Source organism: Trachurus trachurus (genome assembly GCF_905171665.1).
Source record: "Trachurus trachurus genome assembly, chromosome: 17".
Taxonomy (NCBI): Eukaryota; Metazoa; Chordata; class Actinopteri; order Carangiformes; family Carangidae; genus Trachurus; species Trachurus trachurus.
In genome coordinates this window covers 33,571,447-33,598,580 of record NC_139900.1, presented here as the reverse complement: position 1 = coordinate 33,598,580, position 27,134 = coordinate 33,571,447, and the positions used below count along the sequence as shown (strand labels likewise).

Sequence of the window (27,134 nt, the reverse complement as noted above, 5' to 3'; positions counted from 1 at the left end):
ATTTAAAATACTTAGAGCAACTGGAAAACGATGAGTCACAAGAAACCAGTTGTTTTCAGTTTGTTTTAACATTAACATTATACAGTATCACCCACTAAATCATAAAGTATTGGTCAGAAATGTCAGAATCAATAACCAGTCAGAATCTTTTAGCATGCTTTTTTTTTTCAAAGGGGTACTCCAACATTGTTGTGGTGCATTTCCATAAATGCATGGCTCTATAATGAAATAATTAATGATAGAAAAATATATAAACTGGAGAGGTCAAAATATCCAGAATTTGAATCCCTAGACTGTATCAGTCTCCAAACACGCTGGATCCTACAACTCCTACTGACTCAAAAGCATCTGATGACATCCCTAGGTTTGATTTTTTTTTTTGTAAAACCACTGGAGTTCCCCTTTAAATTAATAGCATTAGTTTCAAGTAAAATTATTCACAGTTGCTGTTTTTAGAGACCAGGGAATTGTTTTGTACTCCCCCTCACTCATGAATAAAATTCTTTCAATAAGAAATAATAGCTGACTGAATCAAAGCAGCAGTTTGTGGCAGCGATCCATTCAGCCACTAGTAAAATCTGATGCTCAGTTGAATGAACCTCGTACCAGTTTAGAGGCGGTTCGTCAAGGTTGATCAGAAAGGCAAGATGGATTGGTGTGTAGCAGACGATAAACACAAGCATGTTTGCTGTTACTATACCAACTACGCTTTTCTTTTCCCCTGATGTGCTGTCCACCTTCGACAGAACACAGAGGATCCGACCCGAACAAAACACAATGATCAGTAGTGGAATAAGGAAGCCCGGGACGAGCAGACTCACAACAACCGTTGGTCTGAGCGGCTCGTCTTTACATCTTTCATAGCATGTCCAGAGTTTGTCGGGGCGGTTCTCACCTTGAAATGCAATAGCTGCTAACACAAGTAATCCCCAAAAGACCAAACACACAGCAAAAGCTGCCTCCTTCTTCTTTCTCCAGGTTCTGGCCTGCAGAGGGAACCTTATAACCAGGTAGCGCTGGACACTGATGGCAGTCGTGGTCATGATGCTGGCATACATGTTGACGTAATGCATAATCATGAAGAAAGTACAAAATCCAGTCTTAGGCAGGCAGAGGAAGGCGTCATAGATCCTAAAGGGAAGGAAGAGGACGAGGGCAGAATCAGCTATGGCCAGGTTGAACATGTAGATGTGGGTGTCTGTCCAGGACTTTCGTTTTGCAATGAAGGCACGCAGGGCTGCAGCGTTGACCAGGAGGCCGATGAGAAACACAGGGCAGTAAGCCACACCTTGAAGGATCTCCACCCTGCAACTGGAGTTGGTGATGTTGGTGATGTTGGGGATGCTGGTGCACATATTTATCTGTAAGAAGGAGCCATGAGTGAAAAGTCATTAGTATGTCAGTTTAAACAAAGACAAAATTACTGAGTATAAGCATCCCATATAATAAAGAGTATGCATTTACATTTACATTTAAACAGATTTGTATCAAAGGTGAAGCAGAGATATCATCTTATAGACTACCCACAATGTCACCTGACTACTGGCAGTTGTGTTGTGCGAGTTACACCCGTAAACCATTCACCACAGCCAGGAAATGCAGCTAGTGGAGGAAACGCAACAAACAACAGAAGATATCCACTTTATTTTAACAAATAAGATGGATGAGTGTGTGTGCAATCTCTTACGCTTCATACCTAATATGGAAATGACCGATGGTTACAAAAACAAGAAACTAAAAATATCTGCATGTGGGTGTTAAGACAGGTTTGAAAAAAAAAAAAATCCTTTATCTTTTCATCTGGTTATGTAAACGTATGGCTCCAAAACCACATTATAACATCTTACAGTAACAGAGCATTGCATTGCAAAAAATACAATTACGAAAAAACTTCCTCGAACTAAAATGATTTCCTGACAGAACTTGATGACTCTGCTTATTGTCTGTCAGTTCCTTTTGTGTCTGACCAGAAAATCAGATGAAGACCCGTTTAAACTCATATTTCAAACCCATCAAAAGCATCTCAAACTCAAACTGTCCTAATGTTCTCCAAGGGTTAATTTATGTAGCCAGGTGACAAATAATGTAAGAAAAAAAATCAGATCAGAAACAAACAGAAAGTAACCATGCAGCAGTCTCAGCTCTAAACGACATATCTGTGTGTGTGTGTATGTGTATGTCTGTGTGTGTGTGCAGTTTGAAAAGGAAGCGTTGATGTTGCTGAAACAAAATGAACCCATAAAAACTCAAACTTACCAAGTGAGCTGAACTCAGGTGCACAAAGCTTACTGGAATGGCAGCTGTACAGACTGTCTTTAAAATCTACACTATGTGTGACTCATTTCATCATTTCCTCTCTTCAGTGGTTTTCTAGGTTTCAGTGTCTCAAATTATAACACTGGTTGCAATGATGAAGCCGACAGAAAAAGCTGACAGCAGAAAGAGGTACAAAACCTGCCAATAAGTGAGCATGGAACAGGTGCAATAGCTATGATCCACATTCATACAATGCAAGTTTTATTTAGCTATTATTTAGCAAACTGCTGTCAGGGAAGTAGCGTCTTTGCAGCCCTTTGGTCAGCAAAAAAATAAAGTCACATTTTTGTTTTCACACGATATACGGTGGCTTCCTGTTTCCCTTCCTTTTAGTCGATTCGGTCACTCCTCTTGTATTTACATGTTTGTATCAAAAAGTGTAAAGTGAAGTAAAAGAGTATTGTAGAGGAAAAAGAGGAAAAACAAGGTCACACTTCGACTGAGGTTAAAATCGGAGGTCAAGAGCTGCATTTGAAATACCAGGCTGGAAAAGGAAATTAGAAAAAAATGAATCTTGTCCTTGTGCAAAATGAAAGATTGTGAACACAGCCTCTCTACACTGTGACAACTCGTAAAGAGAAATGGGTCAGTGTTTTGTTCTGTTGGCTGAAAAGAGGCGACAACAAATCTTTGCAGAAAACCTAACATCGTGAAGGTAAGGGGCTTTTGCTCGGAAAATGTGTGTCAGTGTGTCAGGGGCGACTGAGAAAATGTTTGTCTCACACAATATTTTCCATTGTCATACATCAACTAATGAGCAAAACAAAAGGGAGTGGGGTGGGGGATCTCATTTCTCATGAGCTTGTCAGCAACTAACAGTCACAGGGGAGCAGCCACAGGCCCATGGATTAAACCGCTGTTTATGAAAGACCCCTTGTAAATAAGTTCCTGGATCCAATAAGACACAGATAATTGAAACAGATCATGAAGTCATCAGGACACATCTGCAGGCCTGTCTCTGCCTCCATGCAGCCAACCTGCTCCACATTTGTGAGTTATTTTGTCAACATGTCCTCATCAAAGTGATTCTATCCAATTGGACATACGGTGGTGTGTGTGTGTGTGTGTGTGTGTGTGTGTGTGTGTGTGTGTGTGTGGGTGGAGGGGGGTCTTGGACACAGGCTGGTCTGGCTGCCACCACATACACAAGCCAGACGCTGGACAACGACATCCAGCTTAATGGGCACTTAATTAGAAACGGAGCCACACGGTGACTTAGCGCAGCTCTGTTTGTGTGTTTGTGTGTTTGTGTGTTTGTCTGACTGATGTTTCTTTGTGCGTGTGCATGCATTCCCCTTTAATGTTGTGTTTCGCTTTGTCTTTGCTCACAGTAACTATGTGCTTGTTTGTATTCTGGGGTCTGATTCACTTGTTTGTTCCCTTGTTGTGACAGAGGGTGTGCTTTCACTGGGGTGACTAAGCATCCGGATGCTTCGTGACACAAACTGTGGATGTTGACAGAGGATAATGCCAAAGTCAGAATCGCTCCGCTGCAGTATTTCGCTTGTGTCGTGTTCATTTAATGAGTTTTTGTGATTGACAACATTTCCATAAATCGGGAGCAGAGGACATTACTGTCAGAATAAAGCACAGAAAAACTGAGCTCATGAGACTCTGGAATTGCTCAAACCGTGACCATATTTTGACAAGACTGCACAGACGAATCACTGCCTGCATCATAATCTTTTATAAAGCATTGGCTCCTCACTGTACCAAAGTGCTGACAACAATGAGCAAAGGCGTACTAGTTTGTAGCGTAGCATGCAGGCCTTCAACCAGGGGGAGATGAGGTCATGGTCGCAAAAAAAAAGAGAAAAAAACAGAAAAATTTAGTTGCTGAGTGAATTAAAAAATGATTACTGATTCTGGCTCCTGGCAACACTGCGTACAATGGCTGTATCTGTGTCATTGGCCTTAAATATTGAAGACAGAGGAAGAACTTTGTTTGACAGTAAAAAGAAGGATTGTATTGGTGAGAGAGGAGACTCACAATACAGGTTTAGATCTCAACCTTTCTGTGTATGTGATGGTTCAAACTGGAATAGAAATGTAAAACTGCAACGCACCAAGGTGAGTATAGTCAGTCTCCACTGAAGATGAAAATTTCAGTATCAAATCATGCACTGCTGAGAGAGTTCATCCAGCAACAGAGGAAAGAATTGATGGAAAGACACTTACAGCGATCTACTGAGGGTGTTTAAAAAAAAGAAAAAAGGAAAAAGAAAGGAGAGGAGGAGGAGAGAGAAAGCGGATGGAAATCTGAAAACCTGAGCTGGAAAATGTTTTGGACGGGCCAAACGGAACAGTTGAGAATACATAACACAAAAACAGATGACAGAGCAGAAAGGTCTGGAGTATGGAGTTGCCCTTTAACTTGTTGTTTGATGTAGTTAAACCTATTTTTAGTTGCTGCAGTTTGGTTTCAGAAGTGTTTTTGGCATGCCCTTTCAAGACGAACAAGTCAGCTCTCTCCATTAGTCTGTGGCCTCTGAACTGTAATGTGGACTGTTTGAAGCCAGAGGGGGAAACAATCATCCTGCTGGAGACTAGACTGTAGGTTCTGTGTGTGTAGCCGCCCGGTTCTGGGAATGCAGCGGTTTGTGAATGACTTGTAATTAAAGCATCATTGGTTGTTTACATGTAAAACACAACTCACTCTGCAGCAGTGACCTTCACAATTAAGATTTCATCGTAAAAGGCAGCAGATTAGATCCTGGTTATTGGTAATAACAACCTGTATTCCAGCAGTTATTGCATTTTTTGAGGGGAGATGCTCTGATTTTATTAAAAGCTACTTTATGCTTCAAAGGTATTATTCTCAGAAAATAAGGTATAAATCTAATATTGTGCAGGATATGAAGGGGTTCAATATTTCGGATGCAGTCTGTTGTTATCATTAATTTGTTTTAAATCCCTTAAGGCTTATCCTGTTTTCACAGAGATATTTCCCAGATCTACCCGGATCTGGAATATCATTGTGGATATATTTGTCTGCTGGTCTCAGTCGATCTCATATTTCTTGACTCACGTCTGCCTGTCTGTTGGCCTGCACCAACCCCCCCCCCCCCCACCTCCCCAACCTCTCCTCTGCCTCTCTCTCTCTAACTGCTTGGCTTTCTCTTTTTTCCTGCCTCCCTGTATTCATTCCTGTCTGTCTGGTACTGTTTGAAAGTGCCCTTTACACGTCAGTAGTGAGGCGAGGTGGTGGGTAGATGGGTGGAGGGGAGGGGGGGGGGGTTTCCATCGCTCTAACTAGGTCAGTGAAGACACACCTCTCTCTCCCCTTGCTGTGCCCCTACTCCCCCCTCCTGTCTCCTTTCTCTCCCTTCTTCTTCCTCTGCTCCCTGCTGTGACGCAATGCAGACTTTCTGCACAGGCCTCCCGTTTTCCCCTTTTTCCTCCTGGATCCTAAAAAACATGGCACAGCCTCCGACTCCAGTAATGACAGGTGTGACACATCCCCCTCCAAATCAGCAGAGAGCAAACACGCATCAGCCAAACAAAGGACAAGTTGCACTTTTGTAAATGCTCGTCAAATTAGATGAATCACTGGCACCATATGGAGCCGCTAATCAGCCAGAGCTTCAGTGATTCGGTCCAGCTTCTTGTTGTGATTTTGAATTACATAATGCTTTGGTATTGCATAAGGTTTGCGCGGGTTGTCAATCTGTGATCGGGCATTTCCACATTTGGAGGGGCAGTCAAGTGCAACCATCTGAAAGTGTGTCAGTGTTACTGCATATGTGCTCTGGCTACATATATAGCAACTTCTTGTGTGTGTGTGTGTGTGTGTGTGTGTGTGTGTGTGTGTGTGTGTGTGTGTGTGTGTGTGTGTGTGTGTGTGTGTGGGGTAGATTAACAGAGATCAATCACTCCATTCACTTGCAGTTCTTTAACCCCATTAAATCCATTTTTGTGACTTGTGTATGTGTGTGTGTAATGTTTCGACGATATGAACTGAAATTCAAGAGCTGTGCACACTTAAGAGCAAAGTCCAAGTATTACATAAGCCCAGCATGTCGTACCACAGTCCCAACACTGGGTGTCTCTGTTTCTGTGGCTTATGCTGCGATGAGTCATCCAGGCGGTTACAGATGAGCTGAATTCTGAATTACCAACTCACCCATGCTACCCAAATGGAGACTGTTTATCTTGGTAAACAGAGGGACGATCTAAAGAGAGCAATGCATTGTGTTTTTTATGTGCTGAACAGAGCCCCCCACCCACCCAAAAGAAATCTGGTTGCTGAATAAGATCAGCATGTTGAGAAATCAAACCAGGGCTGGACAGCCAAAGACAAAATGTGCAAGTGATTTTTAGTTGGATGTATGGATGATGAGTATAGGATCATTTCTGAGTACATTCTTCTGTTAGTAGATCATTTGAGGAAGTTGGAGGATTGAACAAAAAGCAGTTTGCTCTGGTGTTGCAGGAGAAATGAAAGGGAATAGAGGATCTGAGGGAATATGGGAGGATAAAAGAAAATGGGCGGATGAAAGGGGAGTAAGATAAGGAGAGTACGGGTGTCCAGCAGCACCCCGCGGATGGCACACCACAAATGTAGGTCATCGGGGCAAACATGGAGGAAGCAAGAAATGCGAAACGGAAGCGAGAATAGTCACTGTTGAGGAAAATGTGCAGGATGCTGGAATAACTTCTCACGCCTCGCTGTGTTCAGCTGGTCTTATTTACTGCTAATAGAAATATCGCAGTGTTCTCAGTGTCCATGTGTGATTGCATGTGCGTGTGTGTGTGTGTGTGCATTCACACTCCCTTGGGTGTAACTGGGTCAGGTTCACATGGCAAAGCACGTTGATTCACACCGGAGATAAACACAGCCCCGTTGCCATGGTAACCCCCCCCCCCCCCCCCCCCCCCCCCTTTTTTTCTGCTGTTACCACATCTTTGCATAGCACATATTTGTATTTGCATCAGATTTCTGTGTTAATGTTGACACAGACCAAAGCTGCACAGTTTGTCCCTGCGGAGGTCGTCATTCGTGATTATGAACAGATTTACACTTTCAATCGCGTCTTTTGTTCTGAACATTTTTATTGTTAACCTTAATCAACGGTTCAAACCTATAAACGTGTCAATACCACATTGGGTTCTCCCTGTACTCAACTCAAGCAGTCATGGGTGTGGACACTGAACCTGCTTTGCAAGGAACAAAAGAGGAGGGATGTGGAAGGGTGGGGGAAAGGACAAGGGAGACGGTGAGTGACAGAAAGAGAAAAGGAGAGAGATTCACCGCTCGTTGTGTTTGTCAAGACAAGCCTAGACGTACGGTTGAAATTTAAACATAGGTGTAACTCTGTGTGTGTCTGTGTGTGTCAGCACATCTGTTACATATTCAAAGAGCCATGAAGAAGCTCTTCAATACCTGCAGCCTGAATGTAGAAAACTGTCAGAAGGATACGTTCGGTTTAGTAGACACACAACAACATGTGTGGTGGTTGTTTAGAGAAGTGGGACTCTGTTTAGAGGGTTGCTGTAGCTTTATTCATGTGACTATTTGTATTGGAGAAACACAGAAGCCGATACCTTCTCTGCTGTTCTCTCACTGTAGAGTGGTTGTGAACAGATGCTGTCAAGGTGCAATGAAACGCTGTGGTTCCATTGTGTGAACGCAGAATGTCATGATTGTGTTTGTTGGAAAGAGACACACAACTGCACATTTAACAATTAAACTGATATAGTCTAAACAGTTTTACTCAGGCTGTGAGCAGTTAGTTAATGATTACATAGACTAACACATTAGTTTTTTTAAAAGTAGGTATTACATATAAGGGAATTTCAAACTGTGTGTGTGTGTGTTTCACATTTGATTGATGTTGGCAAAACAACACGCCAACCATCAATAGCAACTGATTCACATGTTGCTTGGTCCTGATTGGTGCACTGAGGTACATGACATCACTATCATCACTGTGTCCAGGGCACTTCAAACGCACTCTCATGCACTTGAATGAGAGGAGCTTAGAGAAGAAAATAAATAAATAAATCTGTTGCGTCAAACCAAAGCTGTTCTTACGACAGAATATTAATTTTTAATGGGTTCTTTGTTGTTGTTTTTTACATCATTGAGAAAATCAGTGCCTTTAATGCCCAAATAAGTCTCATTTCATAACCATGCCGTGTTCAGGTCTTGCATAAAACATTATCATTATTAAGATATTATGAAATTAAAAATATTTGTATGTATGGTCAGTGGTCTGATTGTGATTCTTTCTCCATCTCTTACATTCAGGTTTTGCTCGAAATGCCCCACGGTCAGATGTGCAGATGTTCTAAACCACCTGTTGAATGTTCTGTTATGTCATACGTAAGTTGCACCAGAGCTTCACGACAGCTAATTTTCAGCAGTGAAACTGAGTGTAAACCAGGCCAAGGACACTACAGGAATATATGTTGGAGCTCTTCCTGTAAGTGCATATGCTGACTGAGATAAATCCGTACCCAATGACCTGTGATTGAACTCATATAATACTCTGCAGCATTATCAAACTCATGAGCTGCAGAGTGTATGAAAACCGAAACTGATAAGGAGAGAGTGAGAGCAAAGGAGAAACAGATGTGCTGGAGTGGAGAGGGGGGCAACGGGAGCTGAAAGATAAAAAAAATAAAAAAAAAAGTAGTGAAATATAGAGAATATGGAGATAGGATGTGGTTGTAAAGTGGAGTCGAGTGGAGGAGGATGAGCAGATCGTGATAGGAGGGAACAGTGCTACTCTATCTGACACGGTGACCTAGTGACGCAGCAAAGCTCACAGCTCCAGATTACAGAGCCATGGCTGCAGGGAGGGGGTGGGAGGGGATTAATGGTACTTTCAGAGAGGAGAAAACAGGGAGATTAACTAAATGAAGGAAGAGGGAGTGGGGGATTACATCTGAAATAGCCTGACATAATCTCAGCAAACTCACTGGCACAGTCCAGTACATGTATGTGTGTGTGTGTGTGTGTGTGTGTTACGTGTCTGTGGCTGTTTGTGTTTTGATGAACAGATATTGCACCAATTAGCATAGTAATGAAAGCACATGAGCACAATGTTGCCTGTCATCTATGTGCTTTAAATTCCCACCGTTCACATAGGAGCTCATGCAGGCGTTTTACAGTATACCGTGTGAGACGTTGGGCTGGAATGCGAGGAGCTGATGCTGCTAAGGCAGACAGATTGGCCATGGGGCCCCACTGAAACCATGTGCGGCCAATCAGTTACAGTTGGTCCCTCATCCCTACAAAGAGTCTTTGATGTGAGCGAGGCCTTTAAATTCAACCCTGGGGAGTCACAAGGCTACATCTGCTTTGATCTGAATCAGGAGAAACCTTATGTGATTCCTAACAACAAGACATTCTGCACAACAACAAAATGCCTGTTTGTCTGACACTCGAGGAGTCAGTGACAAGAAATGTGAAACGCTTTGCACTTTAAAACCTTGATGCTGACGTGTCTGTATAATGGCACACCGATCAGGTAACCGTTACCTATAGCTCCCGTCCTGAATGTCTTATTGTACTCTATACTGGGAGTCTAAAATAGTCCCATAGTGGGTGTGTCCAGGGAAGATATCATGATGCTTCCCTGCGGGGAGATCACCACTGTCCATCACTGTCTCCACAGACCTGTCACTTTAAGTGTCCGTGTTGCTCTGGCAACCTTTTTCTATACACTCGAGAGGAGTCAAAGCAAAGTGGACATGGGTTATTTCACCTCCCTGTGTGTGCTACAGCTCTGCTTGTTGTCACACATCCTATGATGTAAATATCCGTCCATTTATGTATCATTTCTGCAGGCCTCCCCCATCTGCTCCCTCATCCTGTTATGCTGCTGCTGGCGGCCTTCCAAACAAAAATCCTCCTGCTTCTCCTCGTTCTCCTCCTTCCTTGTCTCTTCCTTCACCTCTTGATCATCGGGCAACAAAATGTCTGCCATATACGAAGCCATGCTGAAGTCCTCCTCCTCCTCCTCCTCCTCCTCCCACTCCCTCTCTCCCTCTCTCCCTCTCTCTCTCTTCCCTCTTCCACTGCCATCTAACTGAGTTGCACAGCGGTTACGTAAGAGCTAAGGTCAAAGTGTCACTGCCGTTGTCAAGGGAGACATAGAACAGAGGGGCTTTAGAGGAGATGTGCGCGGGGTGAGGGAGAGAAAGGGAAAAACAGCAGACATAAACGGCTGAGAACGAAAAAAGAAAAATGTGCAGGAAAGGCCAGGGGAAAAAAATAAGGATTTAAACATGTGTACATTAATATCAACATCAAACTGTGAGGATATGGTTCACTTTGGCTGACATAAAGGAGGCAAGGAAGTGTATAAATACAAGAAGAGATAAGCGATTACGTATTAAAAAACAAAACAAGGAAGAGGCAGAGGAAAAGGGGCTTGGAGAGGAAAAAACAAAGGAATGTGCGTCTGTGTGTGTGTGTGTGAGAGGGAGAGAGAAAGAAAGAGAGAGAGAAACAGAAAAAGAATCTGTGACTGTAGGTGCTCTGTGCTCGGCTGCTCCACTAGCCTAGTTTGAGTAATCTCTGCCTTCATGCTGTTTCATAACATCGCTGCCAGAACATTGCATCATAAGGCCACCCTCTACACCCCCTCCCCCCCTCCCCCCTCCCAATCAGCACCAACAGTCACACACTGTCCCAAGTACACATTTACATCAGAACCTGCATCATGAATACTTTTTTTTTTCCCTCATTCATTAATAGACCCTATGCAAAGTGAGCTGTAACTTTGAAAAAAAAAAAAAAAAAAAACATGAGATGATTCATATGAGCCAATAATATCATTTTGTACACTTACTGGGGGAAGAAACTTGGCAAACAGTGCATGCGGCTGAAATGCAAACACATACACAGAAGTTAAAGAAATAAGCTGTAACTGTTACAGCAGTAATCCTGTGATATGTTCCTGCATGTCCAGATCAGAAACAGGAACCAGACAGCTGTGAATCAAACGCTGTGAGGTCAGTGGGTGTAAACTCTGGGGGAAACTCCACAGAGAATAGGTATAAAGATGGTGAGCAATCATTGGGAAAGCAGCCTATTCTTCCCAGCGCAGACGAGCATACTAAGGGAAACAAAGCTGGTTTGATTGCACAGGCTCGAGTAAAGTATTTTACACGTCCTCAAGGTCAATGCAGCAACTCCATATTGTGTATTTATTGCCTATAAAATGAATTTCCCTCTTTCTCTTTTCTTGTTCTTTTCACAAAACAGGTGTCCCCAGTGCTATTCTATCTTATGTCATTCTGCTGTGGGGCTGATTAATGTGTTTACTGACCAGAAATGATTAATTGATGATCAGCTGTTAATGCTTTTTGAGAGATTCCTATCACCTAAAAGCAACATTTGTGCAAGCTCGTGCACATCAGGCGATTACATAAAGCCATCCAAGTAAACACCATCAAGGCAAATAGAAAGAAAAAAAACACTCAAAGGTGTCAACTCTTTAGTAAACACAGAACCTGTCAGATAGCTTCTTGTTGTCTTCATCTATTTATTTATTTATTTATTTATCTATCATAAATATGAACCATAGTGAGAGGTTGACAGGCTTTTGCTCAACTGTTACAGTAACCGGTGTCCAGTCAGGGGAAGTGTCAGAGAGCAATAAAGTCATATCTGTTTGAAAGAAGAACTTATCGCCTTCCTATCACCTCCTGGAAGCGGCGATCTTTTATTCCTCACTACTGATCACCGCTGAGAGTCAGTAAGAAGCGAAGTGCAGTCAATCATTTGCACCAGCCACCTTAAACTCGCTCCCGACGGCGCGCCCCCGCGAGAGCTGTGAGAGGAGCTGACGGCAGTGAGATCATGTGAGAGTCCACGCTTGGAGAAAGTAGGTTAGCAGGGTAGACTGAGAGGAAAGCAGGCGGAGAGTCACAGCGCGCAGGGGGGCTGCCGAAACACCGCTCGTCCACCGTGGGACTATTCTGTCAAAAAAGTTGAGCCAAATCCATTCGCCAGTGCGCACAGTCGGTTACGATGCGATCCAAAGCGACTTTCTTCACTCTTTCGTTTAGCTCGGACTTGACCGAGCGATAAAGGAGAGGAGTTTTCGGGTAGTTTTTTTTCTCTTCCCCCTCCTCCTGTTTTTGAGGGTCGTGCTTTACGAGAGCTGTCTGCAGCCGGGACGAAGTTAATATTGACAGAGCCAGTGTACTCTGGCGCATTATTCTCTATCCTGTCACCCACAGTTGACACATGTAGTCGAGTTTTCGTCGTTGAAAAAGAAAACATCAAAATGAGAGGTAAGTTGCTTTCATTGTCATAATAAATCCCTGCATCCTCTAGATGAACTTGGGGAAACGTCGCAGTGTATGTGTGTGCGTGTTGTGTGTGTTTGTGAACGGGCTGGAACGGCCACATGTGTGCGCACAGGGACCCGAGTGCGCCTGTTTTCCTCCCAGTACGCATTAATCCCTCATGACTGGATTATCGCTGCACAGAGCTCAAGGCTGCATGCTCCACACTCAAGTTCAACATGCAAGCGAGGGCGAGCTGGAGGCATGGTGCTCAGGACTATTAACTTTACCACTTTGCAATTCTCTTTTTTGTTATTTTAATTATCCCCAAAGTCTGTTTACATTGCAATCAGAACAAAACTAAAAAATGTAATCGTGCACATGAATGTTTGTGCTTCATATTGCATCTCAGGGGCAAAACCTGTGTGTTTGTGAGCAAATGTGAGTGGTGTCGCACCTGGAAGCCCTTCTGCAAAATTTGCCAGAGGATCCATGTTAGAGTTATGCAATAAGGAGAGGGAGGGGCTGAGGGGAGGTTGTTGTTAACCAAAGCTAGAATTATGTAATCAAGATGTTATTCGATTTTATCAGGGATCTTATCGGGTGAATTAAGAACATAAAATAGAGGAAGTTTTGCACAGTTGCACTAAAGAAGAATACATTTATCTATTTTTTTATTTTACTTTTGGTGTTTATTGGCAATCTATGCAATCATCTATTTTTTAAATAAGCAGAAGCTACATCTTGAAAAATAACAGTCCTAAAGATTCCTGCAAACTTTTTTATGAATGCTGGTAATTTTACAAGATGAATCCAAGCAGTGCTGGTGTAGTTGTGGTGTTGTTGTGACGTGATGGCTGTGCCAGCATGGCCGACTGCGTGAGCGTACAGAGGGAGAGGGACCTGGCTGTTCCACTGACCTAGTTATGTCACCCAACATTATACAGCGTTGGTAGCGGAGGGAGGGGGAGCGGCTGTGGGAAGCGCCCAGCCGGACGTGGAGCACCATGTGCGGTTACAGGCGCTCGGTGACGGGCGTCCTACAACGTGTCACTCCCTGACACAGGCTGAGCTTGAACTTGGGCAGTGGGGGAGCAGATGACTGTTATTGACAAGGCAGGCTGTTTGTAGCTGTCGGGCTACGGCCTGTGACATTCAAAAACATTTATGATTAAAAATTGAATGAATAAAAATAGACCTAAAATGTAATGTCAAAGTAATATAGGCTATGATGAAATGTATATTTTTATAGTATGATAATACAATGTATGTGCATTAATCATATTTATAATTAGCCTAGCTACATAACCTCTGAAAATACAAACTGAAACTTATCAACCTGCAGCAATTTCTGCTTCACATGCACAGATTTCTAAACAAGCTATCTCTTACTATTTACTCATGTTTGGTTCTGTTGTCCTGGTGCATTGAAGGGGATTTTGGTCTGAACGAGGCCAACATTACAGACTTTTATCATGCTGGACAGGAGATTAGATTAAGTAGTTTTCTTTTTTATTACGATTTGGTAGGGGAGGAAAGAGATGAATTCTTGCTGTAAAAGGGGGAGTGAGTGGGAGAGAGGGAGAGAGAGTGAGAGGGAGGAAGGACTAAGCAGAGGGGGCCTCTGGTGGAGGGAGGGTCCTTTTCTGGCAGGATATCCAAATGTAAACAAACCATGGCCCTTTCTTAGCCTATTGCAGTGAAAATGTAGGTTAGTCACTGGGTTTCAGCAGAAAAGCATGTCAGCATTTTTATCCCAGTTTGAACATGCTTGTGCATATTTGTAACCAGGATCATTTTCGTCCAAATTGTTGAGTCATTCCAGCAGTCCTGGCATGATTGCAGACTTTAAGAAGCCTGTTGTGATGTCGCGACCTCTGACACTTCCTCTGGCACATTACACTGGACAGAAGAGTGCACTTCATTCAGTACATGTAAACATAGTGAAAGATCATAAGACTCATGTCATACACTGACACTCGCTGGAGGAGGCCTATGAAATTCTTAGCTGCGCTCTACACCCCCCTCTGTGGGCCTCAGCTTGGCCTCCACTGGTATTTGCATCTTTTAAAATAGAGGCTCCGATTTGAATGCACCAACAGCCTAAGAGCCACATTGTAAATATGTATATGCTGAGTCTCAGCACCATTGTATTTTAAATGGGATCATCCCTAGAGGGTGACATATAAGTGTTTAGTGAGAGTTGTGTGAGCTACAATGTAAAAAGTATAAGCAGTAAGACAGTGGCCTTCCTGGATTCAGCCAGGGGATGTGGAAACAATGTTTTATTATGTATATGAGGATATGACAGAGGTAACGTAGGAGTTAATAAAATAATGCGGAAATTCAAATAATATGGAAAAACATCTCCCCACTTGAAGAACAAGGATGTCCACAGTGGGCTGTTGTGATCTAGCTCGGTGCTGCACTGTAAGCCTACGCCCAACTGCGAGGCATGACACAACAAGTGCCTCAGTGCTGTTAATGTCTGCAGCTCAAACACAAGGCCCCCCACCTCCTCCTGAGTGAGTCCTCCTATGCTGTCAGTCATTTGTACGAGCAGGTAATATTAAAAGAAACCAAGCCCTGAGTCAATCTGTTGCTTGGTAGCAGTCCTGCACGTTATTGTGACGTGTTTAACTCGCAAACACGAACAAAATGTACTCATGTTAAAATTGTCTGTTCAATTCTAAAATGGGGAAGTGGTTTGTGTGGTTGGTTTCTACGCATATGTGTCTGCGCACATGTGGACGGTCAAAATACATTTATTACTCTTTGTCACACTACTGACACACTGACACACTGACTGTTGGCAGGAGGCTCCAGTTGGAGAATTGTTGGCTGTTTGCTCCACATTAGATACAGAGAACTGAACTATTGGAAGCACAAAGTCAGTGATTTTTTTTTTTTTTTTTACTGCGTCTCCCTGCCCCACCCATACTGAATTAGGCTTTTGCAGAGATAAGGCAGTTACACATTTAGCCGACTGATAAACACACTGGGGCCAACGTGTTTGTAGCTGAGCTATTAAAAATCATCTGCTCCCAGTTTATTTGGTGGACAGGCTTGGGTGTGCCACACAAACTAGCTGTCCAACTGATCAAACACCTTTCTGTGCTCGCCACATGTGCTATTTTACCTCATTTACTGCATCCCTGCTAACATTTTGTAAGTTACCGTGTCAGTGGGTAATAAAGGTGAAGTGCTACGTGTCTCTTATGCAACACAATAGAAAACAGAGTTAGTATTGATGGTCTTGGAATGCTGGATCACTCCGCAGTGCTAAAGGTCAGATGCCTCAGACTGGCGTTGTAGCACAGGTCAACAATGATATTCAGGGTTAAAGGTAAATGTTTCTTTAAGTCTGACTACTGCTTTTAAAAGCACTGTCAGTTGAATTTGTCTTCTGTTTACTAAGCTTATTTTCAATATGAATTCATCTCATAACAATGTTTTTAGCAAATGACTCAATTTGTAGATGTACAGAATATTAATTGGCAACATTTTATAATTATCTTTTGAATAGACTGATTTCACCTTCTGAAATATGCAAATGTGGTGGTTTTCTTAGACTTGCATAATAGTAAGCTGATTACTTTTGGGTTGCAGACAGTTGGTCTAAGGTTTGAAAATGTTGTAGAGCAAATAATTGATCAATTTATGAAGAAAATAATATATAAGTATTTAATAACTTAAATCATTGTTATCTACAGCTCTATTTTTTGTCTCTACTGGATCACTGAGCCATTCAAGATATCCCTGTTCATTTTCTGCACTTATTAATTCATTGCATGTGGGTAATTGGTTTAACTGCACAGTATTTTTTCATTTACCAGTTAATAAATGAGAAAATCTTGTTATATAAAGGAACATTAGGGAGATGAATCTGGGTTTACTGTCTCTGGGTTTTGTCTGGATATCCGCGGTCAATAAGAGAAGAGGAGTGAGAAAGCATGTAGCCTATGAGTGGTTGTAGCAACAGGGGTGGGTGGCTGGGCATCTGTGTAATTCTGGCTCTCAGCACAGGACAAGAATAGACTGGGTTGAAGCAGAAGCTCAGTGTCGAAGACTGGGGAGAGGGGTGGGGGCTAAATAGCTGACATTCAAGTTCAGAGTTTGTCTGCTTTGAGTGGACTGTAGCCAGTTACAGTACACGCTGTTATGGTCAAATCAAATGTGGTTTTATACTAATAACACAAGACAATGCATGATCATTGTAAAGCAATCACTCAACACATAAATAGACTTCTGAGAAACTGGTTTAAGAGAGCTCTGTTGCGTAGTAACTGAACAGGTATGAGCAGTTTTTCTTTGCTTGTTATCATCTTCCCTCTTGTTAATTTAGCTGTTATGTAACATAGTCAGTTTTCTAATGCCGGGTATTGGCCTTAGGGGAAATATTAAATGGGGAAGTCTGATGGTTGCTATAGTTCCACCTTAAAACTGGTCTGCGGAGTGCCCGGGAACGCGCTCGCCTTCCTCCCTCCCTCCCTCTTCCCCCTGCAGTGGGAAAGTGTGTCAGTAGGACAGAATGTCCACATGGGCTGACAGGCTACCGCGCTTGAGTGACGGATGACTCAGCCAATACCAAGGAGGCTGGAACGCCGCTCAGCCAGTGGGAAAGAGAGAGTCTGAGGAGGGCGGGGTTTCGGTGTTGCTAGAGTGAGCCCGCTGAATGAGTGTTGTGAGGAATGCTCACAGACAGGAGTTATATAATCGAGAGATGAGGGAGGGGTGGAGGGGAACCTGAGAGAAAGAGAAGGAGGGAGGGAGATATTTTTCCATTGCATGCCTGCAGCTGCCCTGATCAGTTGGAGTATTTTAGTAACAGTTTAGGAGTGGAGACAGCCGACTGTGTCATTAAAGGCGAAAAGGGATGGAAAAGTTGTGTTTTCCAGTACCTAAGAGTGCAACAATTCCTCCCCAATCACTGAGCGGTTTTCCGTACATGGTCCCAACACAGGCAGCACAAATACTGATTTTGTAAATAGGTCTAAATATTGCACGGACAGTAAAGCTGAACAGCAACTGTCTTGTGATATTTCAATCAAGAAAGAAGGAGTCTTTGTGTATGTGTCATATGTGCAAGTGTCATGTGATTGCATGTCTGTTTGTGTACTCTCTTCCCTCATGGGGGCCACATACAGGGTGCAGACAAACACAGTTCATGGCAAGTTATCTTCTCTTGCACTGCGTGTACTCACTTGTGGAATGGTTGTTGCCATCAAGAGAAAAAAAGAAAAAGAAATTGCGTGACTTAATTGATGTTACGCTGTTACATTCTGTACTTTGCTCTACACGCTGGCGCAAAGAACAGGGTATGACTCATGTTGCGACCTGTTTCTTCGAAAATGTGTTAATGATTATCTAATACGAATAACAACACATGCATAATTTGCATAGTGTTGTTAATTAATCATGTGTTCTACCAAACAATGCAGCAAAGATCAGACATCTTAGAGCATCATAAAAGAGAGGAAGAAGAAAATACAATGACAAACAGTAAAACATTGTGTCCAGATGAAGGCCTCCAGATGAAAGGAAGTACTGCTTTTACAAGAAAGGGATTCATAGGAACCTGTTTCAACCAGGACCCACCCAAGGATCACAGGCTGCACAAAGAGGACTGACATTAAATATATCTTTGTATCTAAAGCCTATAATATTATCAGTGAAATGTTTGATTCAAATTTGAAATCCAGGCCTCTCAGAAAAGGGAGGAGGGAATAGTTGTAACACAAGAACTGATTGAAATTGTCAAAAGCCTTGCAGCTGGGTTTTGTATCAGCAGGAGACAGGAGATGGCCTTCTTACCGAGCGATGAGTACACGGAGAAACAGCCGTCTGACTGTGATGAGATAAAAGCATGGGCAACCTTTTTTAAGGACTATAGAAGATACAAAGAACCCTATTTTGTCAGAGGTTTATAGCTGGAGAAAACATGATAGCGAGAAGAGAAATGGCGTGCAAAAGAAGAGATCTGAAAATTGTGCGGTTGGTCTGCACTACAGTGATGGAGAAACTGTAAAGGGCTGATTGTATTTCAGGATGGAAAAGTAAAAGCAAAATGTCTTTAAGCAAGAGGAAATCCTGCTCTGTCTCATTTCAGTCAAACAAACAATATTGGGTTTTAAACTGTTTTGCCAGGTTTGGACGGTGTTTACTGTGTATTATGGCTCAAATGTTTATGGACAATGTGTCATTAATGCAACAGATAAAGTGAAAGTGTTAAGTGACAGAAATGGCTACTGGGTAAAATTAGATGCTGATCTAATGAGACTAAAGAAGAAGAGGCCTGTCCAAAAACAACAGTACACTGCAGACCCTTCACTGATAAATAAAACAACAAGAGTTTCAAAAGTATGTAGGGCTCAGGTCAAAGAGGTTTTTTAGCAGTGGTTCAGAAGAGCATTCAGATAAGTCCCACTGACTGTCATTACTGTGAATCAGATATTGAATCTATGCCAACTATAGGTTTCTGAGAGTGTGTGTGTGTTACAATGAATGCATCATGTTACTTAATGCGCGTTTGCATTTAGTCATTAACTATTTTTGGCAACCTTTCACCGTATGACTTGGTTGAACAAGCCAAAGATGTCTCGGCAGCACCTTACTGAGCACTCAATTTAAGCTTTCTGTGTAAAATCTAAGACGCGTTATGCAGCAGCTTTCTGACCTCTCTATGTTGTTGTCTTTGGTCCTGCAGCTCAAATCGAGGTCATCCCCTGTAAGATCTGTGGGGACAAGTCCTCAGGAATCCACTATGGAGTCATCACCTGCGAAGGCTGCAAGGTGAGGAGGAAACACAGAGAGTCAACCAGCGCTCCCAAACTTTAAAAACGTTCATGTTTTATTCAAACTGTGCTGTCATTTACAGTGTCTGTGTACGTGTGTTTGTGTGCATCTAGGGTTTCTTTCGTCGCAGCCAGCAGAACAATGCCATGTACTCGTGTTCCCGCCAGAGGAACTGCCTGATTGACCGTACAAACCGTAATCGCTGCCAGCACTGTCGCCTACAGAAGTGTCTGGCTTTGGGCATGAGCAGAGATGGTAAACACATGAAGAACACACTGTACCCTCCACACATACTTCCTTAAACCATGACATTCGGTGGTAAACTTAAAAAATGCACCCCAGCTGAGTTTGGTTAAACTGAGACTCTCCCTTACATTAGGGGGTAGAGCCTGGAGCGCATAGGCCTTTAATTTAAAGCTGATAGGAGGAGAATTTGAAGCCCCTGGCAAGTAGTGGAACACATCAGCTTTTGTAACAAGGTTCACCACTTGCTTCCCTTTTCTGCGGACTGCAGAGAGAAAACAAATACAGTATTTATACATAATGGAGAGGGGATCAAGTGTCATAATGCAAACTGGATATAGGGACTGGAACATACAGTTCTTGTGGATAAGGTGGCAGAAGGAATCTGTGTGAGAGTAGAATACAATACAATCAAATGGTTACAGCTGCAGATATTTTGAAATTTATAGTTTTGCCACATAAAAATTGCAAAACGTGACAACAATCTGTTCTTGTATGTCTACTATAATAATAAACTGTGTTTTCTCTCTGCAGCTGTAAAGTTCGGTCGCATGTCAAAGAAGCAGCGTGACAGCCTCTATGCTGAGGTTCAAAAGCACCAGAAGTCCCAGGAGTGTGCGAGCTCTGGTGGCGGCGGCTCTACGACTCTGTCCTTACCGCGGGAGGACGGAGTGTGCGGAGGCAGCGGGGAGGATGGCGAAGAGGGTCTGAGCCGATCCTACAGCAGCGGGGGCTCCAGCTCCACCCTCAGCGACCTGGACGACATCGCAGCGCTGCCCGACCTGTTCGACCTGCCGCTGACCCCCGAGGAGGCCAGCGAGTACTGCAACCTGGAGCTGCTCGGAGGCGGAGGAGGCAGCACCGGGAACACCTCCAACTCATCGTCCTCGTCTTCCTCTTCTTCCTCCTCATCCTTGTCCAATCAGAATTCCCCGCAGCAAACTATGCTGGACGGGCCAGACGGCAACGGGATACAGCTCCTGCATACACACTCTCACACACATCTGCTGGGACACACACATGCACTGCTGGACCATCTGCCTGATGACTGCTCAATAACAGACCTTGGTGAGTACAAACATGTAGGATCACAAATCATTTTTCATAGCGTGCATTAGAATACCACAAACTCTTTAGCAGCTGGAGACAGAATCAGGAGAGTTTACTGTTAACAAGATGTTATATAAATGTATTATATAAATATAAAAATGTACTGCATGGTAATGTAGTTATTTAGTTTTTTTCCCTACTTGCTTTTGTTAGAGAATTTGCAGTATATTTTCAACTATGCCTTGCTGAGAATGAGCAAAACAAAGTTATATAATAAATTGAATAGACCTAAATTGAATTGAATTTCTAAAAGCAAAGTGAATTCAATGAAAAACAATGATACAGCACAAGGACATATCTCATAAATAGGTTGCAAAAGAAAAAAATAATACATGGCAGATAGAACAGCAAAACAGGACAAGGGCACGATTACAGGGGCAAAACAAACAAGTAAGAAACAAGCGATAAGAAACAGATAGATAGTGTACACCAGCACAAGCTCATCAAAATCAGGGACAGATAAAAGGGTGAGGATGGAGTTCTGTGGTATTTCTTGAGGTAAAGAAGCAGCAGCTTTTATAGAGACGGTGTCTCCAGAGACCTTGAGGAGGAATGCATTTGTTTTTTATTTTACATCTTTATGGTTCCCGTTAACAACAAACTGGAGCGAGGCTTTGAAATCGGCTCAGGGAACTTTTAAAAGAGGGAGAGAGTAAATATTGTGTCTGCTGGGTGTAATAAGTGCCGAAAAAAACGATGCACAGAGGAGCCAGTAGCCTGCTGATGTTACAGCAGAGTGTTGTAAAGCATTTAGCGGGTAATTCAAGGTCACGCTGCCATGATCTGTGGATATGTAAACAACCACTGTTACACTCCACTGCCCTCTCTCTGTCTCCGATGCACAAAACCTGCTCCCATCACCACCAAATAATATGAGTGAGGCAGCACTGATGTGGATGTACTTGTTTTTGTTTTGTTTTTTTAGAGCGCATCACTCAGAGTATCGTCAAATCTCACTTGGAGACGTGTCAGTACAGCGCTGAAGACATGAAGAGATTCACCTGGGTACAATACACACCCGAGGAAACACGTGCTTTCCAGAACAAGGTAAAGGTCTTCAAGTCTTCTGTCACACAATCACAATCATTCACAGCATTAATGTTGCAAATGTATCAGTACTAGGCTCGTTAGCCTCCATACAGATAATTTAATCAGTATCTGAATCTGATCTGATCTCAAACAACTAATTTGTGTTTAATTCACGTTAATGGGCACTTGGGATACTCACATGTTTTCTTTGTGTGTCCCTCTTTCAGTCAGCCGAGTGGATGTGGCAGCAGTGTGCACACCACATCACCAACGCAATCCAGTACGTGGTGGAGTTTGCCAAACGCATCGCTGGCTTCATGGACCTGTGCCAGAATGATCAGATAATTTTGCTGAAAGCAGGTCAGTGCACAATCTGACAATGTTCAAATTTCTAATACTTCACTGAGTATTGTATATGAGTATGTTTCCACACTCTGAGTCTGAAACTTGCTAACTTTAGTTCCTTCCTGTTCTTTTTGTCTCCAACCTTCTACCTTTGCTTTTGTTTTGTTTTTTGTGAACTCCACAATTCTGTAAACAAAAATTTACAATTATTCTTTGCATCTGTTCAACACATATCTGTAACATGAAATGCATTTAATGTTTGATGTTTTGTTCACTGTGCAAATGCTTTGAACTTCTGTTAAAAAAAAAAAAAAACATCTTGTAAATGCTGTTGCGCCAATCTGGGTCAAAATTATTTACATTTTGTTGTGTGTTTTGTGTGTTGGAGTATCTTGGACTTTCTCTCTCCCCCTCTTCTCTTTACTCCCCTCTCTCTCTCTCCATGCCCCCATCTCTCCATGTGTTTGCCTCTATCTGTGGCTACCATTTCAGGCTGCCTGGAGGTCCTGCTCATACGCATGTGCCGGTCTTTCAACGTCAACAACAGCACCATTTTCTTCAATGGGAAGTTTGCTTCAGCCCAGTTCTTCAAAGCACTTGGTGAGGATCGCATGGGAACGTAGCCATAGCCGAAGCCTTGAAAACATTATTTAAAGCATCTTGTGTTTTTCATGTGTTTTCTAAGTCTCATACGCACTCTGCAATAATTACCTTCACTGTGTAAAAAAAAATGCCCTGACTCCCACAGTTCTCAATCCATTATGAACAGCTTGCAGAGATGCGCCTCTTTACCGACTAACAAAATTCTTTATTTCAACTTAAATGACTGTGATAATTCTTCTTAAAACAATCCTGAATATTTTTCAATGTCAATCTTGTCAACAGCAGTTTGTTAAAGCTAGAGCTAAATAATTGGAAAATCTTAGACAGCATGCTGGCCCTCAATTTCTGAATAATTTGCCTCTTTAGTGCCACCAACTGTGCAACAAACACCATTTAACACAAAAGTAAACAGTGTGTTAAAGTAATTGGAGGAAACATTAGCTAAAATGTCTGTTGTGTAACTCAGCACAGCAGTATGTCATTGTTAGATGTTTTTAATTGATTTTTTTTAAAAGACTGGGAACCTGTAATTTCTGGGAGGTCAGATAGATGTTAATGGCTTTAAGAGAAATTGGTTTAATTTAATTGTGGGAACCTTCACTGGAGGTGGTGTATCAGTCTTTTCACGCTGTCGGCTTTCCCGGTTATCTCTTGCATCTAATGAGGAAGGGCTGCTGATGTTTTCAAGCTGTTGTCAGTTTATTAAACTATGTCCTGTTTTTGTGCAGGGTGTGATGATCTGGTCAGCGCAGTGTTAGACCTTGGAAAAGCACTCTGCCGTCTACAGCTATCTGATGAAGAGATGGCTCTGTTCAGCGCTGCCGTCCTTCTATCCCCAGGTGATTATTGTTCTTCTGTTCGTCTTTCTTCTCTACCACAAACCCAAACACGTTCAAGAGGAAGTGCTTGTTACACTGCAGAATAATAGCGATGTACTGAGTGTTTCTCTATCTTTAGTAAAGAAGGCCGCTCTGACATTCAAAAACAAGTGTAGGATAAACAACATCAACGGTCATCACAATAGTTTTTCTTACTGTCAATTTTTTCTTGCAGATGTCTCTAAAATGAAGGTTTTCAGTTTATTATTGTGGTTTATTCTTCAGATTTCTTTAGAGTCCATGGCCAGGCCATTTTCAGTTTCCAAACAAACCAAATACTACATGTGCAACCCAAACAGAAATGTCTTTGGCTTGAATATTTCACTTACATCATATTGCATGAACCGAGTTTCGAAAGAAACTGAACAAATTGTATGTGCGTGTGGTTGAGTAGAGTGCGTGGATACCATTTCTTTTCTTTTGTTATTTTATGAGAGACAGCTAATTTTGTTGTATGTTGAACATGCAATGACAATAAAGTCATTCTGATTCTGGTGTTAAAGGGATAATATTTTCTGTCATGTAGACCGACCCTGGCTGACAGAAGGCCAAAAGGTTCAGAAACTCCAGGAGAAAGTCTACCTGGCTCTGCAGCACAGTCTACAGAACAGCGGCGCTTCTGATGAGAAACTGGACAAGGTAAAGACAAACAGTCACCACTCTTCTTAAACACATACAGTTATGTACACAGCACAGACATTGACCTCTGTACCTCCTCTGTCCCCACAGATGGTATCCATGCTGCCCACAATGAAGTCTATCTGTAACCTCCACATCGATAAACTGGAGTTTTTCCGTTTGGTCCACCCGGAGACCGCCTACAGTTTCCCACCACTGTACAGGGAGGTGTTTGGCAGCGAGATGTCTCTGCCGGACTCCACGGACAGCTAGACAGACAGATAAACAAAAGATAGATGGAGACAGTGTATTCAGAGATAGGGAAGCAAGAGGAGGAGACAAAGAAGGATAGAGATGTTGAAGCTCAACAACCAGCAGTTAAGAGACAATCCAGGACTTTTAATACTCCGTCTCCCATGATCCCAAAGTAGTCCTCCGCTTTCCCAGCAGGCAAAGCACCTTACACTACAGACCACACATGCTCATGGTCCTTTGCAAATTGTAGCATTAACAACAAGCGGATGGGCACCGTAATACTAACACAGCAGCCCACTTAGCATGTAACAGCTCCAAGCTCCAAGTTCTAACACTTGTTTAAGATCAGATCCACAGTGGATCACCCAACCAGTTATGAATGTACCTCATGAAAAAGCACCAGTGCACACACCAGAACCCAACAACAGTGAATGTACAACCCTGCCGCTCAGAGACAGAGTTTTACACATTAGTATTAGAATGAAGTCGTGATCAACAGGTCTCACTGTTAATACAGCTCAATACATCTCTCTACATCTCAGTATGGTACAGATATGTATTCATACAGACAATATGCTTGTACTGACCATCACTTAGGGACCAAGATCATGAGCATTTTTCTCTGACATAGAAAGACATACACACAGATATGATATTAACTCATGGCTCAGGCTGACCTTCATCAGCTGAGAACCAGTTTCACACATTTAGACGGTGTTCGGTGCTGCCTTTTTGTAGGCTCTTGTAATGCAATGAGAAACCTCAGTCCCACACACCCCTTTCCTTGTAAATGCCACTTAGAGACAGGACAAGATGAAATTATCTTTAATTTATATACACATTTATAAACAAATATTTTAAATAAGAATGTAAATAGATGACTATATAAGTATATGGAGAGTGTTAGAATGTGTGTTCAGTTCAGAGAGAAAGGGAGAGAAAAGTGGATAGTAAGAAGTTAGAGGACAAAAAAAAGATGGATGCGTGAGGATGGTGGATTTTTGGACTCTTTTTCTGGACAATTTTTCCTCTCTTGACAGTACTCTCAGGTTTCCGTAGCAACAACCCCCTCTTGCCCGTGACGGCAAACCCAACTGGGTTAGGCGCGGGCATTGCGCAAGAGATGGGGTGGACACTTGTTGCAGATACGACACAGCAGGGGAGGCAGTGTACCCAAACAAAGGCGAAAAAACTTTGCCTTGCATTTAAATGGAGAGCTTTCAGTCTGCACTGTTGCTGCTGTCCCCCTGCCTCAAGAGACAAGAGGACAAACAGGACACTAAGTAACAGAGAAAGCAAGGCAAAAGATGACTTCATGAACTGTAAAAAAAAAAAAAAAGGGGACACGCAGGGTCTCCCCCGCCCCTGTTTCTAACCAGCAGTCAGAGGAGTAAGGTGTAATATAACTGTCTGTCACTCATAATGTTTCATGTTTGGTTAAAGGCCGGGATGACGATGGTCCATAATATGTATCATAAAACCTCCCTGCTGGTTGGAGCAACTGTATTATTTTGTACATTTGCTGTTCCCCTCTCCTTTAGTCCCTTAACCCAACACTTGTCCAAATACCAAGCACTTATACTTTCCTCTTTCTCACTGGACACTAGTCTAAGGCCAGACAGAGCTACCAGCTGCCCCCCTGAGTTGGGCCTCAACGCCAGTAAGACTTAATAGTTTTCAGTCAATCTGTTTTAATATTTTAGTTTTTTATTCCACATCAGTCACACAAGATCATCCATAACTGTTTACATTTTTCATGTGCAGAAATATCACACATTGTAATAGCATTGAGATGATTATAATGTCTTACTTGGGGTGCTGTGAAGTTCGTGAGCAGAGTCTAAGGACCTGCTGTTTGCCACTCAGGGAGCTAGCTGTGATCTCTTGTCCCTTTATTACCAGTGTCGTCTTTTAGCCTTGTACTCTTCACACCTTTGCACCTAAGATGAGACCCATAACCATAATCACTGTGGACGTAAGTTCTATTTTTGTGAATGTTACTCACAAAGTGTCAACGCCCTTCCCGTTTGTCCTAATATTGTAACAATAAATTTAAGAGACATAGGAATTAAAAGATAAAAAAAAATAAACAAATCAGTTGGACTTAAAAAATGGATTTCATTATTGGGGTTTAATGTTTCTTTTGCTGTGATTTTCATTTATTTGTCAGTCTTTTATCCACCTTTTTCTTTACATGTCTCCACTTTTGTCTTGTAAAGTCAGTGATCTATTTTTTTTAAATTGAAGAAAGATTAGGAAAAGTACAAACAAAAAACAATAGTTTGTCACCCTTCTCTTTCCCTGTATGACAAAATGTACAAGAGGTATATTACTAGTCCAAGTCACACAGCTCGATATATATTGTTGTCCAATGGGATACCTTATATGTGGTTTTAAGAATGTAATAAATTGTTTCTTTTTCTTTTGAAATACTTTGTTGAGTGTTGTTTCGCTGTCATATCAATGAACACGTATAATGTGTGTTTGTGTTAACAAATTATTATCATTATTATCATCAATTGCAAGATGCATTCTTTTCAAGCTGCTATAACACAGGGCCCCACGCTAACATTTTTTTACTAGGAGTACAGTGACCCCTAACTTAAAATTTTAGGAGCGCAAGCAGAAAATGTAGGGGTGCACGACATAAATCGACTTGCAAAGCAAATACTCACATTTCCATGATCCTCCTCCTCA

At 42.4% G+C, this 27,134-nt stretch overlaps 2 protein-coding genes across 3 annotated transcripts; one reads left to right on the top strand and one right to left on the bottom strand.

Moving 5' to 3' along the window:
* Nucleotides 1–473: 473 nt before the first annotated feature.
* Nucleotides 474–19,366, bottom strand: LOC311001156 (G-protein coupled receptor 35). Of its 2 annotated transcripts, none has more exons than XM_083992161.1 (2): nt 19,238–19,366; nt 474–1,361 (listed from the first exon to the last, which is right to left on the bottom strand). In XM_083992161.1, exon 2 carries the CDS (start codon nt 1,353–1,355, stop codon nt 489–491), a length of 867 nt encoding a protein of 288 aa, XP_083848287.1. In that variant the 5' UTR covers nt 1,356–1,361; nt 19,238–19,366; the 3' UTR covers nt 474–488. The 2 variants fall into 2 exon arrangements, with proteins under 2 accessions (XP_083848287.1, XP_083848286.1); XM_083992160.1 differs by lacking the exon at nt 19,238–19,366 and adding an exon at nt 2,257–2,276.
* LOC311001155 (nuclear receptor ROR-beta-like) lies at nt 12,130–26,867 on the top strand. Its single transcript, XM_083992159.1, has 10 exons — nt 12,130–12,567; nt 19,268–19,353; nt 19,470–19,611; nt 20,134–20,667; nt 21,635–21,756; nt 21,966–22,098; nt 22,576–22,683; nt 23,415–23,525; nt 24,091–24,203; nt 24,294–26,867. Exons 1-10 carry the CDS (start codon nt 12,561–12,563, stop codon nt 24,453–24,455), a joined length of 1,518 nt encoding a protein of 505 aa, XP_083848285.1. The 5' UTR covers nt 12,130–12,560; the 3' UTR covers nt 24,456–26,867.
* The last annotated feature ends 267 nt before the right edge of the window (nt 26,868–27,134 follow it).

What these genes read in the sequence shown, in the direction of transcription:
- LOC311001155 (XM_083992159.1), top strand. An exon ending in TCACCTGCGAAGGCTGCAAG is followed by an intron (nt 19,354 to 19,469) that starts GTGAGGAGGAAA and finishes GTGTGCATCTAG; the next exon opens with GGTTTCTTTCGTCGCAGCCA. An exon ending in TGCCGTCCTTCTATCCCCAG is followed by an intron (nt 23,526 to 24,090) that starts GTGATTATTGTT and finishes TCTGTCATGTAG; the next exon opens with ACCGACCCTGGCTGACAGAA.
- LOC311001156 (XM_083992161.1), bottom strand. Translation starts at nt 1,355, where the DNA reads ATGTGCACCAGCATCCCCAACATCACCAACATCACCAACTCCAGTTGC.